Raw genomic sequence first — 22,645 nt, 5'->3', positions numbered from 1 at the left:
ATGATCAGGCCAGTTTAAGACTATTTGTAATATATATAATGTTTGGTATTGAGATCTTGGTTTTTCAAAGTTAAATAGTTTCTTTGACTTTTATATTTACTATGTTTGTTATACATCTCTGTCTAGAAAACCAAGGAAAGCGCTCCTTGCCCACCTACATCATCTCCTCCCTTATTACTCTAGTGTGGTGTATTTTTTTACTCTACTATGAATCCTTCTTAAGTCACAGCTATGAAAACCCTACATCTCATTATGAAACCAAATAAATATTTAGTTGTAAAAATAACATTTGATGATGTGGCCATCCATCCTGTTAAACCAATGACCTCATAAATAGCTGTCAAAATGCATACCCTAAATAACTAAAAAATACTTTGTAGACACAAGAAGATGGAATCTCATCAGGTAAAACACAAAATGAGCAGCTGGTATATGAGTTCCCATCTTGCCTTCCTTCGCTATCATCATGATTGCCTCTAAGTCTCACAGATGAAACTAAGGGAAGAGATGGGACCATGAGAAACTTTTCAGCTGGGAGGGAAGGATCATGTATCATGAAATTAGTCTCTTTGAGCTTGGACACTGACATTTGAGAGGCCACTAAGCAATACTGTCCTTGATTGTGGTCTATAATGACACACTTGCATTCACTGAGTTTTCTCAGGAACCTCATGGAAAGTTGCTGCTCATCATATGTTATTAGCCTAGAAGTGCTTTGGGAAATCACGGCCACTTTTATTTGTAAGCATAGAAAACCCAGGTACTACCTATCTGCGCCTCAGTTTCCTCTTCTATAAAACAGAGATAACCACAGCACTGACCTTGTGGCATTATGTAAGTGTGAAATAAGCCAAGTGAAGCATAGTGTCTGGCCCAGAGTATTAAATCAGTGTTAGCTACAATATTTCATGCATTGTCTAATGTGCTATACAATTTTAGGCAGGTGTACAATTCCATTTTGAGTTGTCAGTATCTTGAGAGTAGAGACAGGCTTCCACAAGTTCACATCTACTGTAACACCCACACTGCCTCTGGGAACCACCAGCCAGAGGTCAAGGGATGTATTTGGGATGGAAATTCACATAAGACATCATGTGATTAATAGCTTTAGTAGAAAAGAAATTATAGACTCTTTCTCCATTTGATGAAGAAAATCAATAGAGAGTTTTGAACAAACAAAATATGAGTGTCTGGATTATGGTTTGAAATTGGGACTAAACAAAGCCTACAGAAAGGTAGTCCTGTGAGGAGACTCTGGGTAATGCTATCAGTTCACCCTGAGTTCTAGCTGCAGTTAGTGGAACATTTTTTTCAAGTTAAAAACCTACCTATGTTCCCTTAAACACATCTACATATACATTCAACTATGAAGAATCTTTCTCTTTTTATAGTGGGTGCAAATGTCCAAATCAGATGAGAAAAATGAGACTGAATGAGTTAAGTCATGACAGGACATGGTGAAGCCAACCCTGTGCCCAGGTCATTTGACTTCATGTATGTATGCATGCATGCATGCATGTTTTCCCCCTCAACTGTGTGTATGCCCCACCTACCTTATAAAGCTGTAGTGGAGAGTGGGATGCAATAATAGCTCTAGCAGTGGTTTGAAAAGTCCCAAATGCAAAACCAGAAAATTCTATTACCATTATGTATAAAATTTAAATGCATTGTATGTCTCTCTAGTGGATCAGATATGTTCTCCAATTATCCTTGCTACCCAAATTACCCAACTCTTTCACTTGAATCCTCCTTCTCAGAGTCTGGATGTAGACTGTATGAGAAGGGGAATTGAGTGTTAGTGACGGGAAGACCTGGGTCAGGGAAGATGATGGGGAAGAAAACAGGTAAAATCTTTTTTTTATTTCCAAACTTCAATCCATAAGAGAAATCCGATTTTTCTTACAGAGCATAGTTTTGGGGTCAGGCCTCACTTTCCAGACATTCTTTGTGAAACTTAATAATTCCGTGTCTGCTCTGCTAACTACTCAATTGAAATAAAATGCTTCACTCAAGAAATTTTGGGACTCAGACTATTCTGCAGAAAACAACCATCGTCCTTCAGAACATCTCACATACTGGCAAAGTATGGCCTTTTTGTGAAATGAATGTAACAGAGTGTAGTGATTATGGACATAAAATCTTTAAAGTAGTTGTTTTAAAGTAAATTTAGAATTGGGTAATCTATATATAAAGAGGTTTTTTAGAAAGTGCTATCATATGTTTCATTGACTATCTTATCTGATAATGTTATCCACATTTATAGTTCCATTCAATCTTAAATCTAATGCTCTACAGAGATGGGTAGGATACTTACAACAATATCTTACTCAATGATATTTTTTGGATTTGCCCGGAGAGTTTTTCCCAATACCTGACCTAGCATGGTGGTAATACCAAAAAAAACTAAAAAAAAAATAAAAAATGGTTTCAATTAAAAACTGATCTATGATGGAGTATGGATTTTATGCCACTTAAACACTAAAATGGACTAGAAGCATATTAAGCATGGCTTCGGGAAGAAATGTTGATTTATAAAACCACTGCTGGGATTTTGCTTTATCACCAGGGTCTTTACAACCAGAAATTCTATGCAGATATTTTCATCCCCCAATCACCTCTGGCTGGAGGTTGGATGAGGCAAGATGCCAGTCTGATGGAAAGAACATTGGATATAGTCTCAGGACTTCCAAACTGTCCCTGAGGCTGACCATAGAGAGTGATATGGAGGAGGAATATGAGAAACTGAGGTGCCAGAGTTGAGTTATTATCTGTGTCCTTGGTTGTCGGATAACATTTATTCTCTTGTTTTCAAAGCTACTTTATTCATACCGAGTCACCATCTTGTGAGCTTTATATTTTAAATGTGTTTTTGTATATTTTTTGTATATTATCTCATTTGAATAGCTTATGAAATCTTTGGAGTCAATGTATGGAGCCAAGCATATTACTCATTCCAAAATCATAAATAATATGTTAAGTAATGGCAACTGAACAATGTTGAGCTGCACAGTTCTAGGGACATCATAGGTGCTTGATAATCACTTGTTGATCTTCTCATTTTTGTTTACTCCTGTGTATTGTTTATATATACTTACAGTGTGGCAGACTTAGGTGATAACAAGATTGTCCCAGTATATAACGATTTGATGCAATTCCTGTGGTTGTTTGATGGAGACTTGAAATTATTGAGGACAATGCCTTAAATATGTATCTCTAAGGAACTCCTAGGGGGGGTCAGGAGATGACTGAGTGATGATAGGACAGGAATAAGGAGCCTTATCTAATTTATATCAATTAAAGGGGCATGTACATTGTGGGTTTTCTTTATTTCAGGAAGGTGTCTCTAGGCTAAACAGAGAAAGTCAATGGCAATGGCTTAGACTGCTTTCCGAGGATGTTATAAAAACCTCCCAGTTATGTATTCACAGTCAGATTCACTGTTAGATAGGTGAATCCTCAGTGACATTAGTACGGTTGCCTTCGGTGTCAATCCAGATTCCAAAAGAAACAAACAAACCAACACCAAAATCCATCCAGAAAAATAATAGAGAGCCCTGTTGTTTCAAAGAAAAAAGGCATTCCTCTGTACAGAATGCTTTATTTAGCAAATTATTTCTACAAACTCAGCATTGGGTGGAGTTCAAACACCATTTTGCATCTCTTGATGTTTTTCTACCATGCCTTAGCATTGTTTCCTTAGACATAATTGTTCCTGTACTAATTTGAGCTACCAAGTTATTAAAATGCTTTGTAGTTTTCCATTCAGTGCCTCTGCAGCAAAATGTTCATGACAGTCCAGGAAGCATATAAAACAATGTATTAACACAAATGACAGTTCATGTAAAACTTCATGCTATCAATTAGAACTTCACCTTGTATTTTGCATTTGCAGAGAAGCTGGTCCTCCACCGGACAGTGTAAAGTCGCACTTCGGACGTTTTTTGGTTCTTCGGGACAGAGTTGTCTGCCCAGCTGACCCTCACGGCATCGTGGGTAAGAGCCACAGCCTGCACACCTACAGGTGGGAGCATGGGGGTGGAGACATCTGGGACCGAGGTGGGGAAATCATCAAGCAAAGGATAATAATCAACTGGGTCAGTGGGATCTGGGTTTAAAAACCCATCAAATGAAACAAACAAATAAATATGTAAATAAAAGAGTTAAAAAATAAACATCAGTGGTAACACATCACAATGAGTTAAATGCATGGCAATAATGATGAAAGGGAACATGAGAAGAACAGAAAAAAGTACAATTAATTCAATAGAGAAACGCATCATAAACAGTATTGTCATATTAAGAAAATAACTATTTTCTCTCATTTGCTCATTTCCTTGAGGTGGTTTTTATCAATTTGGATGTCGCTTCCAGTTATATACTTTAAAAGTCAAATGTTGCACATTACTTCTTCAAAGATCTAGTATAGAAAGTAACAGATTTATCACTATACGGATCATTTTAAATAACAAGATTAAAAGGAGTGTCCGGTTTATTTCCTCCCTCAAGAGAAATTCAAGTCTATCTAATACCTGTCATTTTGTTGTTGGTGTTCATCTGTTTGTTTCCCTCACCTCTAACTTGATTTTGTTTCTCTAATGTTTTTATTACTGCCTAGTTTTTACCTATATAAACACTGTTTGGGCAAGAAACGAATAAGAAATAAGATCAAAGGGCCCTTAGGTCTGTGGCTACAATGACATGAAACCAGACCGGCCAAGTCCGCGATCCACCTTGTTCACTGGTAAGTCTGATCATTAGATTTCGGGTAGCACTTGGTGTTGCAGGTTCTCTTAGACTAAAATCCTTGGAGAAAGTGTAGATGTGTCCATTTCACTCACATTTTCACAGAGTCAGCTAAGGTTTTAGTCTTTGCAAGCATTTCTACTTTCCAAGGTCCTTGTTCTAAACACTCAGGTTCCATGGAAAGACTATATTACTGGGTGGGAGGCAGAATAAACTACCACCTATGTGCCAAGGTACACACATTCTTTGATCCATAATATCATCAGAATCTATAGAATGATATGTGTAGTTTTATAAAATTTTCTAGAAAAATCTTGTACTTATTTTTATGCTGGGTATGTCAGAATCAGAGGAGCTCATTTTGTTGTCATAGAGTCCAATTTTCAGACTTTTATTCTATAACTAAGACGTTTACATTTTTCATATTTTACCTTTCAATCATACAACCTGTATTCGCACTAACAACCACAACCACAACAAACCAAGATGAGGTCTCAGGCAGGGCATAGGATGCTACATGGGGAGAGAAGACCCACTAAAATGCCAGGTACCTACAGCAGGGCACGTACAGAATTTGTGATTTTAAACAGCCTAGGTGTGAGAGCAGCAGCTACTGGCTAGTTTTGATGATGACTTCACTTTGTCCAATGCATTTCAAATGTGTAGCTCCTACTCATCCCTCTGTTTTTCAATGAATTATTTAGTAGTTTACTGGGCTGTGGTCTTTGGGGCAAAACATAAAACCCAAAAGCAAAAACCACAAAAGGAAAGGACAAAGAATAGAGAAAGAGAGAGAGAGAGAAATGTGTGTTTAAAATTTAATGACAGAGCCCAAGCTTTCTGCATGTTTTTGATGTATCTTTGGTGAAGGGCTCCTTTAAAGCCTAATGGATTTAGGAAATGATGAAGAAGGAGACAGAGCCACCGCCACCTCCAGGAGGGTCCCAGTCAGTCATCAGGCTGGTTCATCAGTGGAAGGAGGTGTCCCCAAACTACCATGGGTGTGGCTTTACTTTACTTGTTCCTATTCTTAGCTGACTATGCCAGAAGGATGTTGTACACATGGAAGGCCTCCTCTAAATCACCAACTTCTTTTTGACCAAGCTCTATTAATGACTTACCGTATTTGCTGTTTCTTTGCTCAATTTAATTTTGTTGGTAAGCCTATCTTAACTATGTAGCCTTTCACAGGTGCCATACATAAGGTTTTGAAAAGTAGTGATCCTATTTCAAGAAATGTTAATACTGAGTTCTGCAATTTCTGAGTGTTAGAAGAGTACATTTTTTATGATTTTTTTTTGCTGAGTTTCTTGAAGCCTCCGTTCCAGAATGCATCCCTCAAGTTCTAAGTAATGCAGCTGTTTGATAGCACTTATCTATGGATTTATGTAATTAAAAATGTTGTACCCTGGGACAAATTTTTCTTGACTATTTTAGGGATTTTTTTTCAAGCACAGCTTGTCATTCTATTTGCTACCTTCTTTACAGCTGCACTGTCTAATACAATAGCCACTAGCTACAGGAACAATTTAAATTAAAATTAATTAAAATTAAATACAGTGGAAAATTCACTTCTGTTGCACTAGCCAATCGCAAGTGCTTAGTGATCTCATGAGCTTGGTGCCTCCCGTATTGGATAGTACAGATATAGAGCTTTTCCAACAAAGCAGAATATGCTAGTGGATGGCAAATACTGTTTTAAATTCATATATGCTAAATGTACTGCAAATTATCTTTTTCTCTCAGGATACAAACTGAGTAGTTCAATTAAAAACATCCTTTTGTTGCTAAACAACTTCTTTTCAGTTTTGTTTTTTTTTTAAATTTTCCTGGGTGCCTTATATGACATTGATTTTCACTGGTTATATTCAAAAGAACAAAAAATGAATTAAAAGATTTTAAAAAGACAAAATATAGCCTCAAACTTTCTGCTAAGAAGAGAAACCTATTCAATTCCTTATAGATATTTTGGTAAGAGCCCATGAATTTTTCAGCCAATATATTTACATTCAAAAAGAACTTTTAAAAATATAACACAATCTGACATCTGGATTGTACTTCATTTAGACTTGGATAAAACAGTGGAGAAAAAACAAATTCAAATAACACACCTCATTATTCCCCTGCCCTCTTCCCTTCTCCAGGCTCAACCTGTCTTGTGCTTGCAACAAGAAGAAATAGCAGGCTTTACAGCCAAAATGAAACTCGACCCACCCATCTGACCTGCTGACACTTTCTTCAGCTCTCACGCTGATATGTTCAGATAAGTGTGCTCCAGAGCGTGCCGACATCCATGAGCACAAGTGTGTGGAAAACACCACAGCCTGATGCTTACTCTAGCCTGAGGCATTTATTGCCTCTGTGTTTTATTTCCTTTGTATTGGCCTTTTCCAAGACTGCTCATGGGAATACTCCACAGAAGCTCAGAGACAAAGAATATCTTGTCTGTGGCGCTACGGCACATTTATTGATAGAGTTCCTCCCAGAATCTTAACCTTTGATTCTGTTTATGTGGCCTTTACTCTCCATGACGTGTGGAAACACAATAAGTTGGCCACATCTGGGACAAGCGTAGGCTCTTCTTTCAGAAAAGGCCAGTTTTATTTATTCTTCTTCGAACCCTCACTGACTTGTCTTTGATGAGAAAATTCCTCACGCAATGCCCAACTTTTGGTAGCATTTCATTTCCCAGGTCCATTAGCATCAGAGTCTTATCAGGGGTGTGGACGGACTATAGATCACTGGGAATGCCCCTGCTGAGATTTAAAGACGGACGACTGCCCCGAGGGAAACAAAATTAACAGTGCCTGGAAGGGTCCCTTCTGAGCAACCTCTTCCCAGTGTATCTGAACTCTGCTATCTCTGTTACTACTAGGTACTGCTCAACAATGTATTGTTTGGTCACCTAAGTGACCCACTCTCTACAGGCTTTAGTTGTGGTAAATAATAATAATATAATAATAAGACTTTTAAAAGACTTGCTATAGTACAATTTTGTGTGGGCTTGTCACACGCTCAAAGCCACCACATCAGTGGACAGCTGGTCAGCACCTTTTCCACCAGGCAGGAAGGAGATGACTCACTACATGAAAATTATGGGAAGCCCAGGTCCAGCCAAAGCGGGCTGCTGTCTTAAAGGAGCTGCTGCTTGCAGAGCAAGAGAACAAGGGGAAGTGACAATCCCAGACACCTACTCATCATCCGGTTACCTTGTGTTTTATACTCTGGATCTCTATTGCCTTATCTCTCTACAGTCAGGAATAATACATTTAATAGTAACCTTTTAAAAAGTAGTAATTCTTTCAGAAATGCTAATAACTCAATTGTGCTACTTCTGAATTTTAGCATAGCTTATTTTTTCATGATTTGTTGAGTTTTTTGGAGCCTCAGTTCCAGAATGCATCCTTCAAATTTCAAGTAATTCTGTTTGTTGGTATTTATCTATGACCTTATATAATTCAAAATTATTTCTTATTTACCTTTTTTGTGGAGTCATGAGCCTCCTTGATAATACAATGAAAGATATATACTGTCTCCACAGATAGTTGCACACATTGACATATAACCCAAGTTTTGCATACCAACTGAGGCAGAATATAGACCTGGAAACTAATGGCCAAAAAGTCAAGGAGACTTTGGAACAACTTCACCTTACTAGAAAATCTGGAATCAGTAAAATGATGTTAGGCTCTGGAAACAATCATGTACCAATTGTGAATCCACACAGCAATGGTGTGTTCTCCGAAGGGTCAATGGAGGGAGCTCGTGTGTGTGGAGACCAAATGTATAGAGCTCACATAAAGTTAGGTGACAGCAGAAGTGACAGGATTCCACTGTTTATCTTATGCTTATGTATTCCTACTTACTTGTCAGGACATCACACTCAGGCCCTCAGCAATTTCCCACATCCCCTGGTGCCCACTATCAAATCCCGCTCCTAGATCCTGTATTCTCACTAAGGAAAAAATAGCTGATCAGTTCTGCAAGGTCTGAAGGTTGTGGGTTTTGAAAGAGGTTGAGATCAAGCTTTTCATTCATTAAAGAGATGAAAATCTTGGATTTTGCTTTCAGATTCAGATGCAAGACTGTTGGGGGTGGTCATGTGACTTTCTAGCATCTGAACAGACCCACAGAGGTATCACTTATTCCCTGTCGAAAGAAGCCCAGCCTTGCCCACAAATAGTCTCATAAGTGGCTTAGATGGCACTTTCTTATCCATCCTTTCCTCAGTTCTTTGGGCACATGCTCTCTGGTGTGATGCCTATACAGTCCCGCTCACATGAGAATTCCTTAGAGGTCCCTAGTCCAGAAGCAGCCAATCCATTCAATGTCCAGAGGCCCTGGGCACTACTGGGTAACCTGTAGGTGCAACCCAGGAAGAAGCCACTTGTGTGACTCTGCCAGTCCAATCCAGCCCCAGGAGGCAGTTCATCCTTGTCACATTAGCTTGAAGGACCCTCTACAGAGAAGCAAGTGTTCCTTCAGGCATTCGGCAGCCTTTGGTCAAAGGCCTGCTCGCCAGATTTGCACGAATTTCAGAAAAGCTGCCCAGGAGAATGAAGCGTGATACCAGGGCACCAAGATATGAAGCTACTTGGAGAAGAGAGACAATGAGAGAGCTGTGTCTCTAAGTCCATATACTGATCTAGTGACTGAATTCCTTTTACTTCATTTGAAAACCCCCAAAATAATATGTGTATGTGTTTATACACACATGAGGCTTGGAACATGACTATGTATGTTTTGGGTGTTTCCTTTATTTATTTATTTTGCCATAACTCAAACTCCGTCACAACAAGTTTGCAGCTACTTGTCACAACAGGATTAACTACCTCGGCTTACCTGTTACGGATCTGGTGGTGGCGCTTTCATAAAGAGGGACACCTTCTCCTGCATTGTTGAAAGCTTTTAGGGAGATTACATAATGGGAACTTGACTCTGGAGAAAAAGCAGAAAGAATGTGAATATGTTGATTTATTTAGTGTACTGAAGTACTCCAGATAAATTAAATTTAATGTAATCTAGTAAGTTAATTGTGGGTTAAAATGAGTGAGTTTGATTCTGGGAAGAGGGTGGCAGTGGACAACATATGTTTTAGAGCTTCCTGAATCTTCACTTAAACAGAGACTGAGGGACTCGATAGAAAAGCAAAAGATCTGACCCACCGGCTCCAGGGCACTGAGGTGTGAGCTCTGGCCCAAACGACAGTAATGGGAGGAGTTCTGTGTGATTACAAAAGCTACTTGAACTTGTGGGAGTATAGGGAACAAATCATGTGAAAGAAAGCACCAGGAATCTGTTGAGGTTAAATTTCTAACAACATAGAAGAGTATTGTTTCTGCAGACAAGCACACACACAACCCACAAAAGGATAAAAAATAACAAAAAAAAACAGATCAAACCTGCAATGTGCTATTTAAAAAATGTCAGAAATAGAGAGGATCTAGATCAATGAATAAATAAAACAAGGAGAAAAACTCAGAAATTAAGGAAGAATAAAAAAGAATTCAGGAGAAAGTGACAAATACTAGGGAAAATCTAACATCTGAGTAATAGTTGTCCTTGATGAAAACCAAAGAAACAAAACAGAAAAAAATACTAAAAAATGTAATCCAAGAAATGTTTGCTTACTTAAATTTTTTTACATATCAAAACAGAAATAATACGTGATTTATAAGGGCAGTAATTAGATAATGATCAGACTTTTTGACGGCAACACTTTATGGGAGAAGAAATTGAAGTAATTTATTTGAGATACTCAAGGTAAGAAAATGGTATTCAGGCATTTTATAGTCAACAGAAGTTAACGTTAAAAATGAAGGGCACACCAAACTGTTACCAACCTGCAGGTAATCAGGGATATTATTCTCCTGGTCCTGAAAGCTGCTAGAAAATGAGCTTTAGACATTTGACATAACCAGGGGAGATATTGAGCTAACTGGTCAACAATAAATTAAATGAGCTAAGATTAAATGAGGGTTCAAAGGGAGAGCTTGTATTTTGAAAGACTACATATTCTGATTTTAAACATATATTACAATAATAGACAAAATTAAAGGACAATAGGGACAGCATATGTAAATATGTTTCAATAAGTATTATTTATGGTAATACTATTGTGGTTATTCTGTGACTACTATAATACGGGACACTGTATAATCATAAACAATTCTAATTCCACCATCCACTGTGTCCTTGAGAACCAGGGTCCTGATGGGGACAAAAGGACATACAGATGTAAAATAGAAAAGGTTAAGTATTGTGTTCCAAAATTTAAGTAGAAAAACCTGTTTTAAACTCGAAAGGTATCCATGGACATGAACTAAGGGAGGGGAGGCAGGATGTGGATGGGAGGGGTTGTGGAGGGTGGCGGGGAATAAAGGGAGGAAAGTGGGACAACCCTAACAGCAAAATCAATAAAATATATTTAAGAAATAAAAATAAACTCAAAAGGTGTTCTCTCTCTATTGTAGTTCTATCCACTGAGAAAGTCTAGCAATAGCGGCTGAATAACAACAAGCATCCCGAGCACCCAGACTTGGATTTGAACAAACACTTCCCACTGCAAGAAACAAGGGCTTGTTGGAGAACAGGTTGGAGAACTGATATGATTCAGGCTCATATCAATTGAGCCTGAAACATCCTGGCATACCAGAGAGAGGGGAAATAACCGAAGACTAATGGGCTCATGGCAAATGGATTTAGGAGTCACCTTGAAGAGTCTCCCATTGACCAAAGATCTGAGGATGATCTGAGCTTCCACAAAAAAGAAGTTGCAATTAATTTAAATCCAACAAGTAAATATGAATGCATAAATTCATAAGGATTTAAATTTTTTTGTTTAATTTATTGGGGGGATGTTGGTTGATAAAACTATAGAGGTTTCAAGTGTACAATTCTATAATATATCATCTCTTTATTGTATTGTGTGTTCACTACTCAAAGTCAAGCCTCTTTCATCACCATTTATCCCCTATTTATGCTCTTCTCCCTCCCTCCCTTCCCTATGGTAATCACCATACTGTTTTCTTTGTATCTGAGTTGTTTTTTCTTAATCCCTTTGTCACTAATCATCAGAGAGCTTCAAATTAAAACCACAATGAGATATCTCCTCACACATGTCAGAACGGCCAGCATGCCTTTCTGTGTCTGCCCCCACCTCCCAACTGCCCAATTTATACCTCCTTAGACAAGATCCTCTGTAAAACTCTCTCCAGCATTTCTGCATTATTAGCTTTTAGTCTTTTTTCCATGCATATTACTTCTCATTTAGAAGAAAACATGCACCTGAACTGGTTCATTCTCATTTTCCTGGTTTGAATTTTTGTCTCAGTTGGAATTCCAATATGTGCACATCATCTATCCGCTGTCTGGCTGCTGGGTGATATTCATCATTTCTTAATCTCTCTCCCACAGTCAATGTGAGGTGGCTGTCATTTCCATATGGACTCTGGTTAATATCGAAACCCATCAAGTCGCTAGTCCTCTGAGTAATGGCAGCTTCTTATACGTGAGGTCAAACCATGGTATAGGGTACTATAGTGAAGACTCTGAAGTTGTATCATTCACTAGCTGTTGGGCAAATAAATGACCACGAATCGCTAAATTCCACAAGTCCTAACTATGGTGTGCACACCTTAGGGGAGACCAATATTAAATTTAAATAAAAAGTGGTAATGGCTTCGTCTTAGGAAAGATAAATAGATTTGCCATGGAGTTGTAGGGGTGTTGGTCTGTTTGGTCCATCTTTTTCTGTTGTCAGTGATTTGAGGTCCAGACGAGTTCACTTCTTTCTGAAGTTAACCCAGGAAACAAGAAACCTGGGACAACTCCAGAACCCTTTGTTGCAGCTTTTTCAAGGAGCTTTTATTTGTGCGCTTTATACTCTATCTGCTCTCTCTGTCCTCAGCACAGTGCTTTTGTCAAACTGCATTTGACCTACTGAGAAAGGAAGATCCTTCCATGACTCAATAAAGCTTGATCCAATACTGAATCAGCCCGAATGACAACAGTAAAAATATTACTGAGCTATTGATTAATGGTGGACCAAGGACTATACTGCTTTGATCTTCTTTTATACTGTGATGGAGGTACCACATCTGAGTGTGTATTGAGGAGAAATAGGCTGAGAGAGTGAATGAATGGGGAGCAACGGAGAATGAGGGTTTTCACCCCATAAAAAGAAGGGTGTCATTTACTGGCACACCACTAGAGAGCAATGTGGAGCTATTTTCCTGCACATGCTCAGAGCTCTTAAACTTTAAAATCAGTAAATCACAAAAGCATTGCATAGAGTTGCTCCTTCTATAGAAGCATCAAATGAGTTAAACACATTTAATATTACCATAATGAATTCCAAATGAATTAATCATTAATTATGTTCAGACACCATTGTTCAGAAATACACTTAATGATAATTATGATGGTAAATTTATTTTTTGGACTTGCTAAAAATGTTGTGAATATGTAGGCTTAAAAATATATCAGTTGCCTTTGAAAAATAAAGCATGGCAGCATTTTCTTATTTTAATACCCTGTGAATGAAATCCTACTGAAATAACTTGGTATTTGGTGGGTGTCCGTGGAAATTATTTTTAATTACGGGTATTCTGAGTGACTCCACAGATTTCAAATTATTGATCAGACTTTCATCATTGTTATAATAAAGGCTAACCTTTATTATAGTCGACATTGAATTGAGATAAAGGAGGCTAATGAAATGCTTAATAATTCCTTCCGCATCCAAAATAGATGGTTCCTGGCCAGTATCTTCTCTGTGGCTAGGGAGATAAAAAGGAATAAATGCACATTTATAGATTATAGGGGCTGTAAAGACAAGGGATAAGTAATAGGGAGAAGTTTGGGTTTTCCTTCCCCAGAAACGTGGTAGGTGAGAGACCCATTATTCTAAGAGCTTTATGTTGAGACTTGCCTGAAGGTAGTAAGATGAATGAGGTTCTCTGGGGTAGAGGCAATGAATCAAGAAGCCTCTGGGGCTTGACCAAGATGCCGTGCTGGGTAACAAACTCCAGTGAGGTCTATCATTATTTTAATTAATATTTTAGATGAATTAAATGCCACTGGCATGTGCCGGATTGACAGCCTGTAGTCCTTTATTTATTACGGATTATGTACGAACTTCATTCAGTGGCCCTGTCCATGCCAAGTGCTTGTGCCAGTCGCCTCGTCCCTGCATCTTCTGCCCTGTCTGTTCACACTGCCAACAAGTCCATTAGAGGTCGGTGGTAGCTGTTTTCCCAAGGCAGACACTTGCTCCTTGCAGTGGACTAGGCTACCACATGCACGAAGTACAATACAGGATGCTGGATGGCTGTCAGATGGTAAATGTTCCTGGATACCTTTGGCCCCACTGGACCCAAACTGTTTAATTCAGTGTAACTAGTAGAGAGCAAATACAGTTGGTTGTATTGATGTCTTAAAAGAAAGAGCAATTCATATTTGAGAAAGATGTTACCATGTAATACATATAATATTCAATTCTACCTCATTATTGATATGCTTTCACAAATTTAATTAATAGCCAGTCTAACTAGCACCCTTATGTTGTTTCCCCCCTAGGAACACCCCCCCAAAGAGCAGTTGGATTTATAACATGACTTGCCCATTAACCAATCTTGCAGGTACTAGATACTTAGCTATTCTATATGAGAAAGTATTTGAGTTCAAAGAAGCACTAAGCTATTTTTTTTTTAATTTACCAAAGTCAAATCAGGAGGGAAATCAGGTAAACATTAAGTTTATAAGAAATGTTTCAGTCTTTGGCAGATAGAATGCGCTTAACAAGTATTTGTTGCATTGGTGAATGTGTGAAACTTGGAAGGATAAATTACTTAGCAAAAGTTAAAAAGCAAGCCCTTAATCAACCTGAACATAGTACTCAGATTTCTTGACTCCATACTATACGTTCTGGTTCATAAAAATATGAATCCAAAGAGATTGTGCCACAGTTCCACCTCTTACTGGCATAGTCAGGTTCAACTATTCTTCATTCATTCATTTGTTCATTCACTCATCAATTGTCATTGAGCATCTACTATAGATGAGATATGGTTATAAGCTTTCTAGGGTATATAAGGATGTTTTTTTAAAAATGTGGCCTTGATGTATTTTTTAAAGTAGAAGATGTGTCAGAATTTTTTTAAAAATAGAGCAAATTGTTCTCAAATCAGAGGGCTTTGTGGAGAAGATGGCAGTTTTGCTGACTCTTTTGATGAAGAGACACTGAGGAGAAAGAGTGAAAGAAGCAAGTGCAAGTGAACAGCTCAAAGTGGCTGGAGCATCATGTAGGCTGGGATCAGAACCCGGAGACCATGACCGTGACTGTGCCTCCTCCCCCACACCCACTCGGCCTCCTCCTCCTCTGCCCCATCCGCCCTGAGGCAACCTTTGCTGGATGCCTAATTAGGCCCTTGGTTAATGACCCGACACTCCCTATTTTATTTATGCCTTATCTTAACCTAGTGGCTGGCATACAGTAAGTACTCAATACATATTTATTGAATGGATGAATGATGATTACCTCTTAACAAGTCAGGGGGAGAATTCTAATTCCCAAAGTTCAGCCTGAATCTCTGTACTGCTTGCCTTTTACTGAATAAGAGATGGTGAGTTGAAGAACATTTTGAGTAAGTTTCAAGTTGTACTTTTAGGGGGATTAATTCCTCCAAGCTACATAGTCCAAGAAAGATGGAAAAGATGTGAATGTAGGCACACCACTTAGTTCATTCAAGCAAACATCACTGCTTTGGTTTAAAAGCCAGTCAAACTGACTCCCTAGCATAAAGAGATAAAATAAAATAAAAATAAATAAATAAAATAAAAAGCTGCAGTTAGGAACTAAAAGAGGAAGCATGGCCTTCATTTTTACAAGGGGTTGCCACCCCTTCCTTTCTCCGTTATCTCCTGGGCTCTTCTCTCCTCTGCATCCATTTCTTTGGGTTTTAGGGGAGCGGCAGAGGGAGCAAAGAAGTGGTAACAAGATACAAAGAGGAAGAATGATATGGACATAAACACAGGGGTGCTGAGGAAAGAGGACAAAAATCATACAATGACGAGCATCCTTGTTTATTGGCACCCACCACACCAGATACCAATGCTGCCGTGCTTATCTCCACAGGGACCAGAGAAGTAGGTGCAGGGTTGTTCCCACTCCAGGGAAGAGAAAACGAAGGCTTGGTGATGCTCACAGAGCTCACTAAGTAGCAATGCTCGAATCAAAGCCAGGTCTGCCCTATGTTCTCAAGTCCACCTATGGACCACTGCAGAACAAACCTGGGAAGATGGCAGGGGCCAAGGCCCAGATGCTTTGACTCTCTGTGAGTGGACAAATAGGAATATGACACAGACACAAATAATTTTGGTTCTTCATGCATCACTTTAAGCAGAGAGGAAAGGAAACTTTTTTATTTCTTAGTAAAGTATTATCAACATCACATAAATACCATTTAATTTTCTCTCACATCCTGGTATACTAGTGTACATCATGGTGACTATTATTTTATACTTTGATTTTGCCTTTCACTCAACAAGTGTCTGAGGCTATGTGTGTGTACATGTGTATATATCAAAGTCACTGACGCAACCTGTCAGCTTCTATATTCACCCAGCTTCCTGCCTTTATCTGGGCAATGTCTTCGGTTACCTGCATGCTGACATTTAATCATGTAATATGCCAAATAGATGCAACTCAAGCCCTCAGGTGACATGTAACCTGTGTGCACATATGTGTGTATTTACTTAAAATCATAGTTGTCATTTCTTTACATATTGTAGTTTCAGACTAAGTACCAGTGAGTGGTAGCCCAATGAGGGCTATAACCCAGTGCTTTCCTCCAGTGCTCTCTGGGGTGACATACATGTTCCCTATCTATGTGATCCAATGTGGCAGTCAGTAGCCACATTTGCCTATTAAGCAGAAAGCACTGAAAATGCGAGTAGCAAGACTAGAGAACTGTTTTTTTTAATTTTATTTAATTTTATTATATTCATGTTTAAATAGCCACATTTGGACTGTGGTGTAGGACAGCACACCTATATAGAAGTTCTGTTTACCTTTCTCTCCCACAGTGTTGCCATAGTTACTGAAGTCTTGTGGACAATGCCAAGGGCAGGTAGAGCAGATTCAATATGATGGTTCCTGCTGCTATTTTTCCCTTCGAATTTGACATGACTCACTACGATACCTACTATGATTGCATAGCGTGGGTCGAAATATAATTTAATAAGTTGAATATATATATTACACTTGAAGTTAAAAATAATGCATTTGCCTCATACCTGATTCAATTTCTTATGCACATACTAATTTCTACACACATGGCAATAGAGTGCCTCAACTGATAAGACTTTGAGTACTCATGATTTTCAATTTTGTACTCTAAAATTTGGATTTTTTGCTCATTTGAATATATACTAAACTCAAAGAAATATATCTAGATGGAAAATAACTTTGTTAATAATGGAAAGGGACATTAAATTAATGATAAGTCTAAGATGGCTGTAAAATTGAATTCATTTTTAATCCATGCTTTAATAAAACACGAAGAAATGAAATTGGAATAATTAGGTCAGAATAAGGACCCGGTAAAAATAACTACCAATGATAAATGACAAGATTATAATAGCATTAGGCCATTTGCTCATAAACAAATACAGTCTCTGACCTAAGTTCTCAAGAAAAATCAACTAGTATTTTAGTTGCTAATTCAGCTTGTTTTGAAGTGAATAGGAATAATAAGGAGAGAAAAAAATTAAAGAAAATCAAGTGGACTTAAATGAGCTGAGCCAAAAATCAACCAAATTCAGTATTAGCAGTAAAACTGGATGTATGAGAACAATAACAAAAATGCTGTTAATATCAGGAAGTCAGCAAAATGAGAGGTAAACTAGGCTTATTGGTCCCAGCAACATAACATAACGTTACTGGTATAATTTTGGGTTTCAATAGACAACTCGTTAGTGCAAGAAAAGAGAAAGGGTAAAAAACAGTAGCTTATCCAGTTGTGGAGGGACAACATGTGGCCAGGCCAGCCTTTCTCCAGGATCTTGTTTAGCTAGAACCTGGAAAAAGGTAAGCAGCCAGAGGAGAGCATTTAGAGACATAAACTCTGCCTAGCACGCTGCTGGGCCTGAGCTGGCTGAATGCACATGCCCCAGCTTTCAGTAAGAATCACTGAGCATTCAGGAGTAAGGCTCGGAAGGGCGGAAATCTTCCTCCCAGGCCAGTTCCACCACAAGGAGATAAAAATCCAGTAAGAATTTAGAAGGTGGAAAGGGCATGGCATGGGATTAGACATACTCATGTTATAAACAAATTTGTCTACTTAAAAGATCAATATTTTTGAGCAGTTTTTCTCAACTTTTCAAAGCTCCATCTTTGTGTTTTTTAAAATCTGTAAATATGAATTGCAATACCTTTATTTAAGGTACATATTGTTTATATTATATTATATTATATTATATTATATTATATTATATTATATTATATTATATTATATTATATATTTTTATTATTGTTCAAGTACAGTTGTCTCCATTTTTACCCCACCATGCCATATTACACAGGTGGCAAACACAAGGCCCACAGGCTGAATCTGGCCCTCCCCTTGTTTTCTCCAGCCCGGCGCCCTATTTCTACCTGGTGGTAGCACCGAGCTCCCAGCCCCTACTTAAGGAGTAATAAAATGTAAAGTTACATTTATACAGTCTTAAAATTACATTTGGCCCTCTGAAGTCAACCACAAGGCCGATGTGGCCCCTGGTGAAAATGAGTTTGACACCCCTGCTCTAGACCAAGGGACATAAAGGGAAGAATAAACAAATAGGATCTCATCAAACTAAAAAGCTAAAGAGAACAGCATTAAAATGATAACATATTTTAAAATAACTAGATATTGGGTTGACATTTAATAAATAGTCTTTGTTTTTTTCTTATGACCTAAATTGACCTCTTATAAATATTCATTATAGATTTAAATGAACTTTTGTTTACTTTCTCTTTTTTGGGGGGGTGTCCTAACTTTCTCTTTGATGCCTATTCTGTCTCTTAAATGCCACAAGAACCATTCCTCTGTGGAAGCTGTGCACAGAAGCATTTTGACTTTCCCTCCCGTGTCTGTGCACCCACAGGGAATGGTCATTCATCTAACTCTTCATAGGACATGAAAGGAAACAAATAGTGCTTCCGACCAAGCTACTCTCTCTCCTCCTGACAACTCACCAGTCCCACTCCCTTTGAAATCGTGGAGTCACCCAGGGTCAGCTATAATTCTATAAGTCAATACAATTTATAGATTGAGGTGTCTCTGGTTTTGCTTCTGTCTATTTCAAATATATGATTTAAGGAAGAAACAAACTTCAAACAAACTGTAAGTAGAAAGATAATCTTGCCGTGTTTAGACCTTTTTTGACTTGAAATGTTGGTTTATAATTTGTTGTTTGTGTTATTTATAATACTGGGTCTTGACTTGCTGTTGGCTGATTTATCAGGTCAAATCCACCAATAAAAATTTCTATTGATGAAGGAATTCAAAAGGACATGCTGTACTTTCTAAAAGCCTTTCTCAGTGAAGATTCCCAAAGACAATGTAAACAGCAGTCTCACTGGAGTAAGAGTTTAACATCTTAGGGAAACGTTCAGGTGGGCAGCACTCACCTGTTTCTCTAAATTTTATTCTGTTGGCCAAGCATCACACTATGTGTACCCCTACCCATACTCTTGGACTGAAAGGGGCATTATCATCTTTACTAGCTATATTCACTTCAGCCATTATGTAGGGTCCAGTACAAACAACCCCCCTTTTCTTACTAAATCTTTTACTACAAAATCATAAGCAGGTAATTCTATAGCATAACAATATCACACTCAGGCCCAACATATGACACTTCAGGTGAAATGCTCAAATGAAAACTATAAATTATTACACCCATATTATTACTCTGCCCACCACACTCAAGCAGGCATTACTTCTGCTGGATCCTGTATTTACAAAGTCCTCATGGGTTCTACACAATGCCAAGATCAAGTTGAAAGGTTAACTCAGAAATATATGCAGGACTTTTCTAACTACAATTTGTAGACTTTGTTGAATAGCAAAGCTACCTGGTGGCACTTAAGTCTAGAGAAATTTTAAAATATTATAAAACTGTAATGAAGAGTTCAAATCCCGAACAGAAATGCTCTAATTATTTTGTTGTTCAAGAATTTTATTTTATTGGGCATTAGTTGAAGCAGGAGGGTCACAGACTAAAATGCTTGTTTCCTATGTGAGCGTAAGCAATTTTTCTTGCACTGTAATTATTATAAGATAATTTAACTCAAATTTAAAATATTAAAGTAGGTTAAGTATAATTAGAGAGATAGTTAAATAATACAGTAGTAGTTTAAGTGATGAATCAAAAATGTTTTTCATTGATTAATAGTAACAAGTAATGTACTTTCCAGGATTCAAGACAACAAGTATGGTATAAACTGTATTTGTGCTGATTGTATTAGTTAGGATACAGACCTAGCTGCTATAATAGAGAGACATCGGAATATATCGGGTTAAAGAAGGTAAAAGGAAGAGTTTGGCAGTGACCAGTGCTGCACTGGTGATCTGGTTTGCCAATGTGTTATTGCATCTCCAAATCCAGTTCAATGTCACTCCCAGCGAGTGAGAAGGGGAAAGGGCTCTGAGTGTTCACATGTGCTCATGCACCTGTGAGTGGCAAAGCCTAAGTGTGCACTCTCACACTTCCTGCACTGGCCAGAACTTAGTCACACAGCCTTCTACAATTGTAAAGAAGATCATGCATGAAACTTGCCTTTTGCTGGGTGGCCATGGGCCTTGCTAAAATCGAGTAAGTGGATTTAATGTCAAAGACAGTGCCTTTGGAGGGAACAAGAAGAGAACACCCATGGAAAGATTTTTCTAAAAAAGAATGAGATAATTATCAGGATGTTTCAGAACAGTGCTGACTATTTATACACGCTCTTGCCTTTAATGCACATGCGTTCCATGAGACGTGAGCATGCTTATGCACATTCACGCTGAAGGTAGGCACCAGTTTTTAGTTTTGTTTTTTAATACTCCCAGTGTCTACCATTGTTTCAGATATGTGGTAAAAACTTTATAAATTTGTCAAATGAATAAAATGACTGTCTGAAGGAAATTAAAGGTAAAAATTTGACATTAAAAAAGATTAAATATTCTTGTCAAGGTCAAACAGCTTGTGGCTGGTAGAGTCAGGATTCGACCCATGTCTCTTGGAAGTATTCTCCTGAGTGATCTCCTGCAAGAAAGTTCCTGGGACAAAAACAAGTCATCTGCTTGATAGAAGTTCTTCCTCTGTAACCTGGAATACATAGTCTGCGATGACTACAGTTTTGTCGGAAAAGGACTTGCTGTATTTCTACTGTTGGATGTGAAAGATTCTCACGAGGGTCTCGTAAATTTCCTGAGCAATCACCCAATCTTCTCTCAGCCCTTTGGATGGCAGAGAATTCTGTGGCTGACTGATTCTCATATGAATAATTCTAACAAGAAGGCTCATTCTAGTGTGTTGTATTTTTTGCTTATGATTATAAATGGTAAGGATAACACTAGATATATGGATGTTTTAATAAATGCTCAATACTAGAACACTTACATATTCCTGGTCCTATCCTTTACCTGTCGGCTATCATGATTTCTGAACTGATCCCTTCAAAAATCATTAAATTGGATAATGGATGAAATGGGTTCTCATCCAGGGGTTTGAGCACTGATGTTTACTTAGGACAAATTTCTACCAACATGAGAAACTTCATAGTGAGTGTATGTCTGTGTGTCTGTGTGTATGTTTGTGTGCATGTGAGGGAAGCTGTATACGAATTCAAAAACTCCTTTTCCTACATCTTCGCCAGTACTTGTTGTTTGTTGATTTATTGATAATAGCCATTCTGATGGGTGTGAGGTGATATCCCGAAGGGGAAACCTTGTACACTTGGTGGGAATACAGACTGGTGCATGGTGCAGGCACTGAGGAAGACCCTCAGTGGCTCTTCAAAAAATTAAAAATGGATCTGCCTTTTGACTGATGCAGATACCAGCCCGCAGTGTCCACGTCATTATGGATGAAACGAGACATTCACACGGAGCAGTCTGAGTCTGGTGGAGCAAAAGGGACAGCATGGTTTTTCTCTCAAGGGGAGAAAAAAAACCCATGGCCTCCCCCATGACCAGCCTATATTGGGTTTCTAGGCACATTACATGATGGTCCTCATTTACTATGCACAGGTTGCTTTAGGCAGTTACCTTTTACAGAAAACAAAGGAGCCAATGCTGCTAATCACATCACAAAAGAGGAATATTTGCAAATGAAAAGGGCAAAAGTGGTTGGACTGGTTACACTAGTACTAGGAAGGTTTAGCATGGATTTTAGGAAGTTATTTTGCAGTAAATGTTTGCCACAAATCCAGGTAAGGGAGTCACCAGCAAAAGCAAGACTCAAAGAGGCCTAGGCACATTGCAGGCCTGATTACCCTCAAGAGAACCTATCCGTGGGCATGGGTCCTGTGCATCTCTGAATGGGAGCTGGGCCCATGCCACATAGAACAGTCTCTTACATTTGACCAAGCCATCCCACTTTTGGGAATATATCTAAAGGAACTGAAAACACTAATTCAAAGAACATAAGCACCCCTATGTTCATTGCAGCATTATTTATAGTTGCCAAGATATGGAAGAAGCCCAAATGTCCATAACTAGATGAGTGGATAAAAAAACCCTATGGTACATTTATACAATGGAATACTACTGAGCCATAAAAAAGAAGAAAATTTTACCCTTTGCCACAGCATGGATGGACCTGGATAGCATTATGTTAAATGAAATAAGCCAGCCAGAGGAAGACCAATACC

The 22,645-nt window shown here is 38.3% G+C and overlaps 1 protein-coding gene across 1 annotated transcript in view; it reads right to left on the bottom strand.

Moving 5' to 3' along the window:
- Positions 1–22,645, bottom strand: part of DCC (DCC netrin 1 receptor) — a 687,608-nt gene that overhangs the window by 108,272 nt on the left and 556,691 nt on the right. Inside the window, exons 22-23 of the mRNA XM_053664328.1 lie at positions 9,586–9,681; positions 3,873–4,105 (exon numbers count right to left, since the gene is read on the bottom strand). Coding sequence (XP_053520303.1) covers positions 3,873–4,105; positions 9,586–9,681 — 329 coding nt within the window. The remainder of the gene's footprint in view (positions 1–3,872; positions 4,106–9,585; positions 9,682–22,645) is intronic.

Source organism: Artibeus jamaicensis, unplaced genomic scaffold (genome assembly GCF_021234435.1).
Source record: "Artibeus jamaicensis isolate MK-2021 breed Jamaican fruit bat unplaced genomic scaffold, CSHL_Jam_final contig_354, whole genome shotgun sequence".
In the NCBI taxonomy this organism is placed as follows: Eukaryota; Metazoa; Chordata; class Mammalia; order Chiroptera; family Phyllostomidae; genus Artibeus; species Artibeus jamaicensis.
The sequence above is the reverse complement of the archived record's forward strand: the minus strand, read 5'-3'. Positions and strand labels throughout refer to the sequence as shown.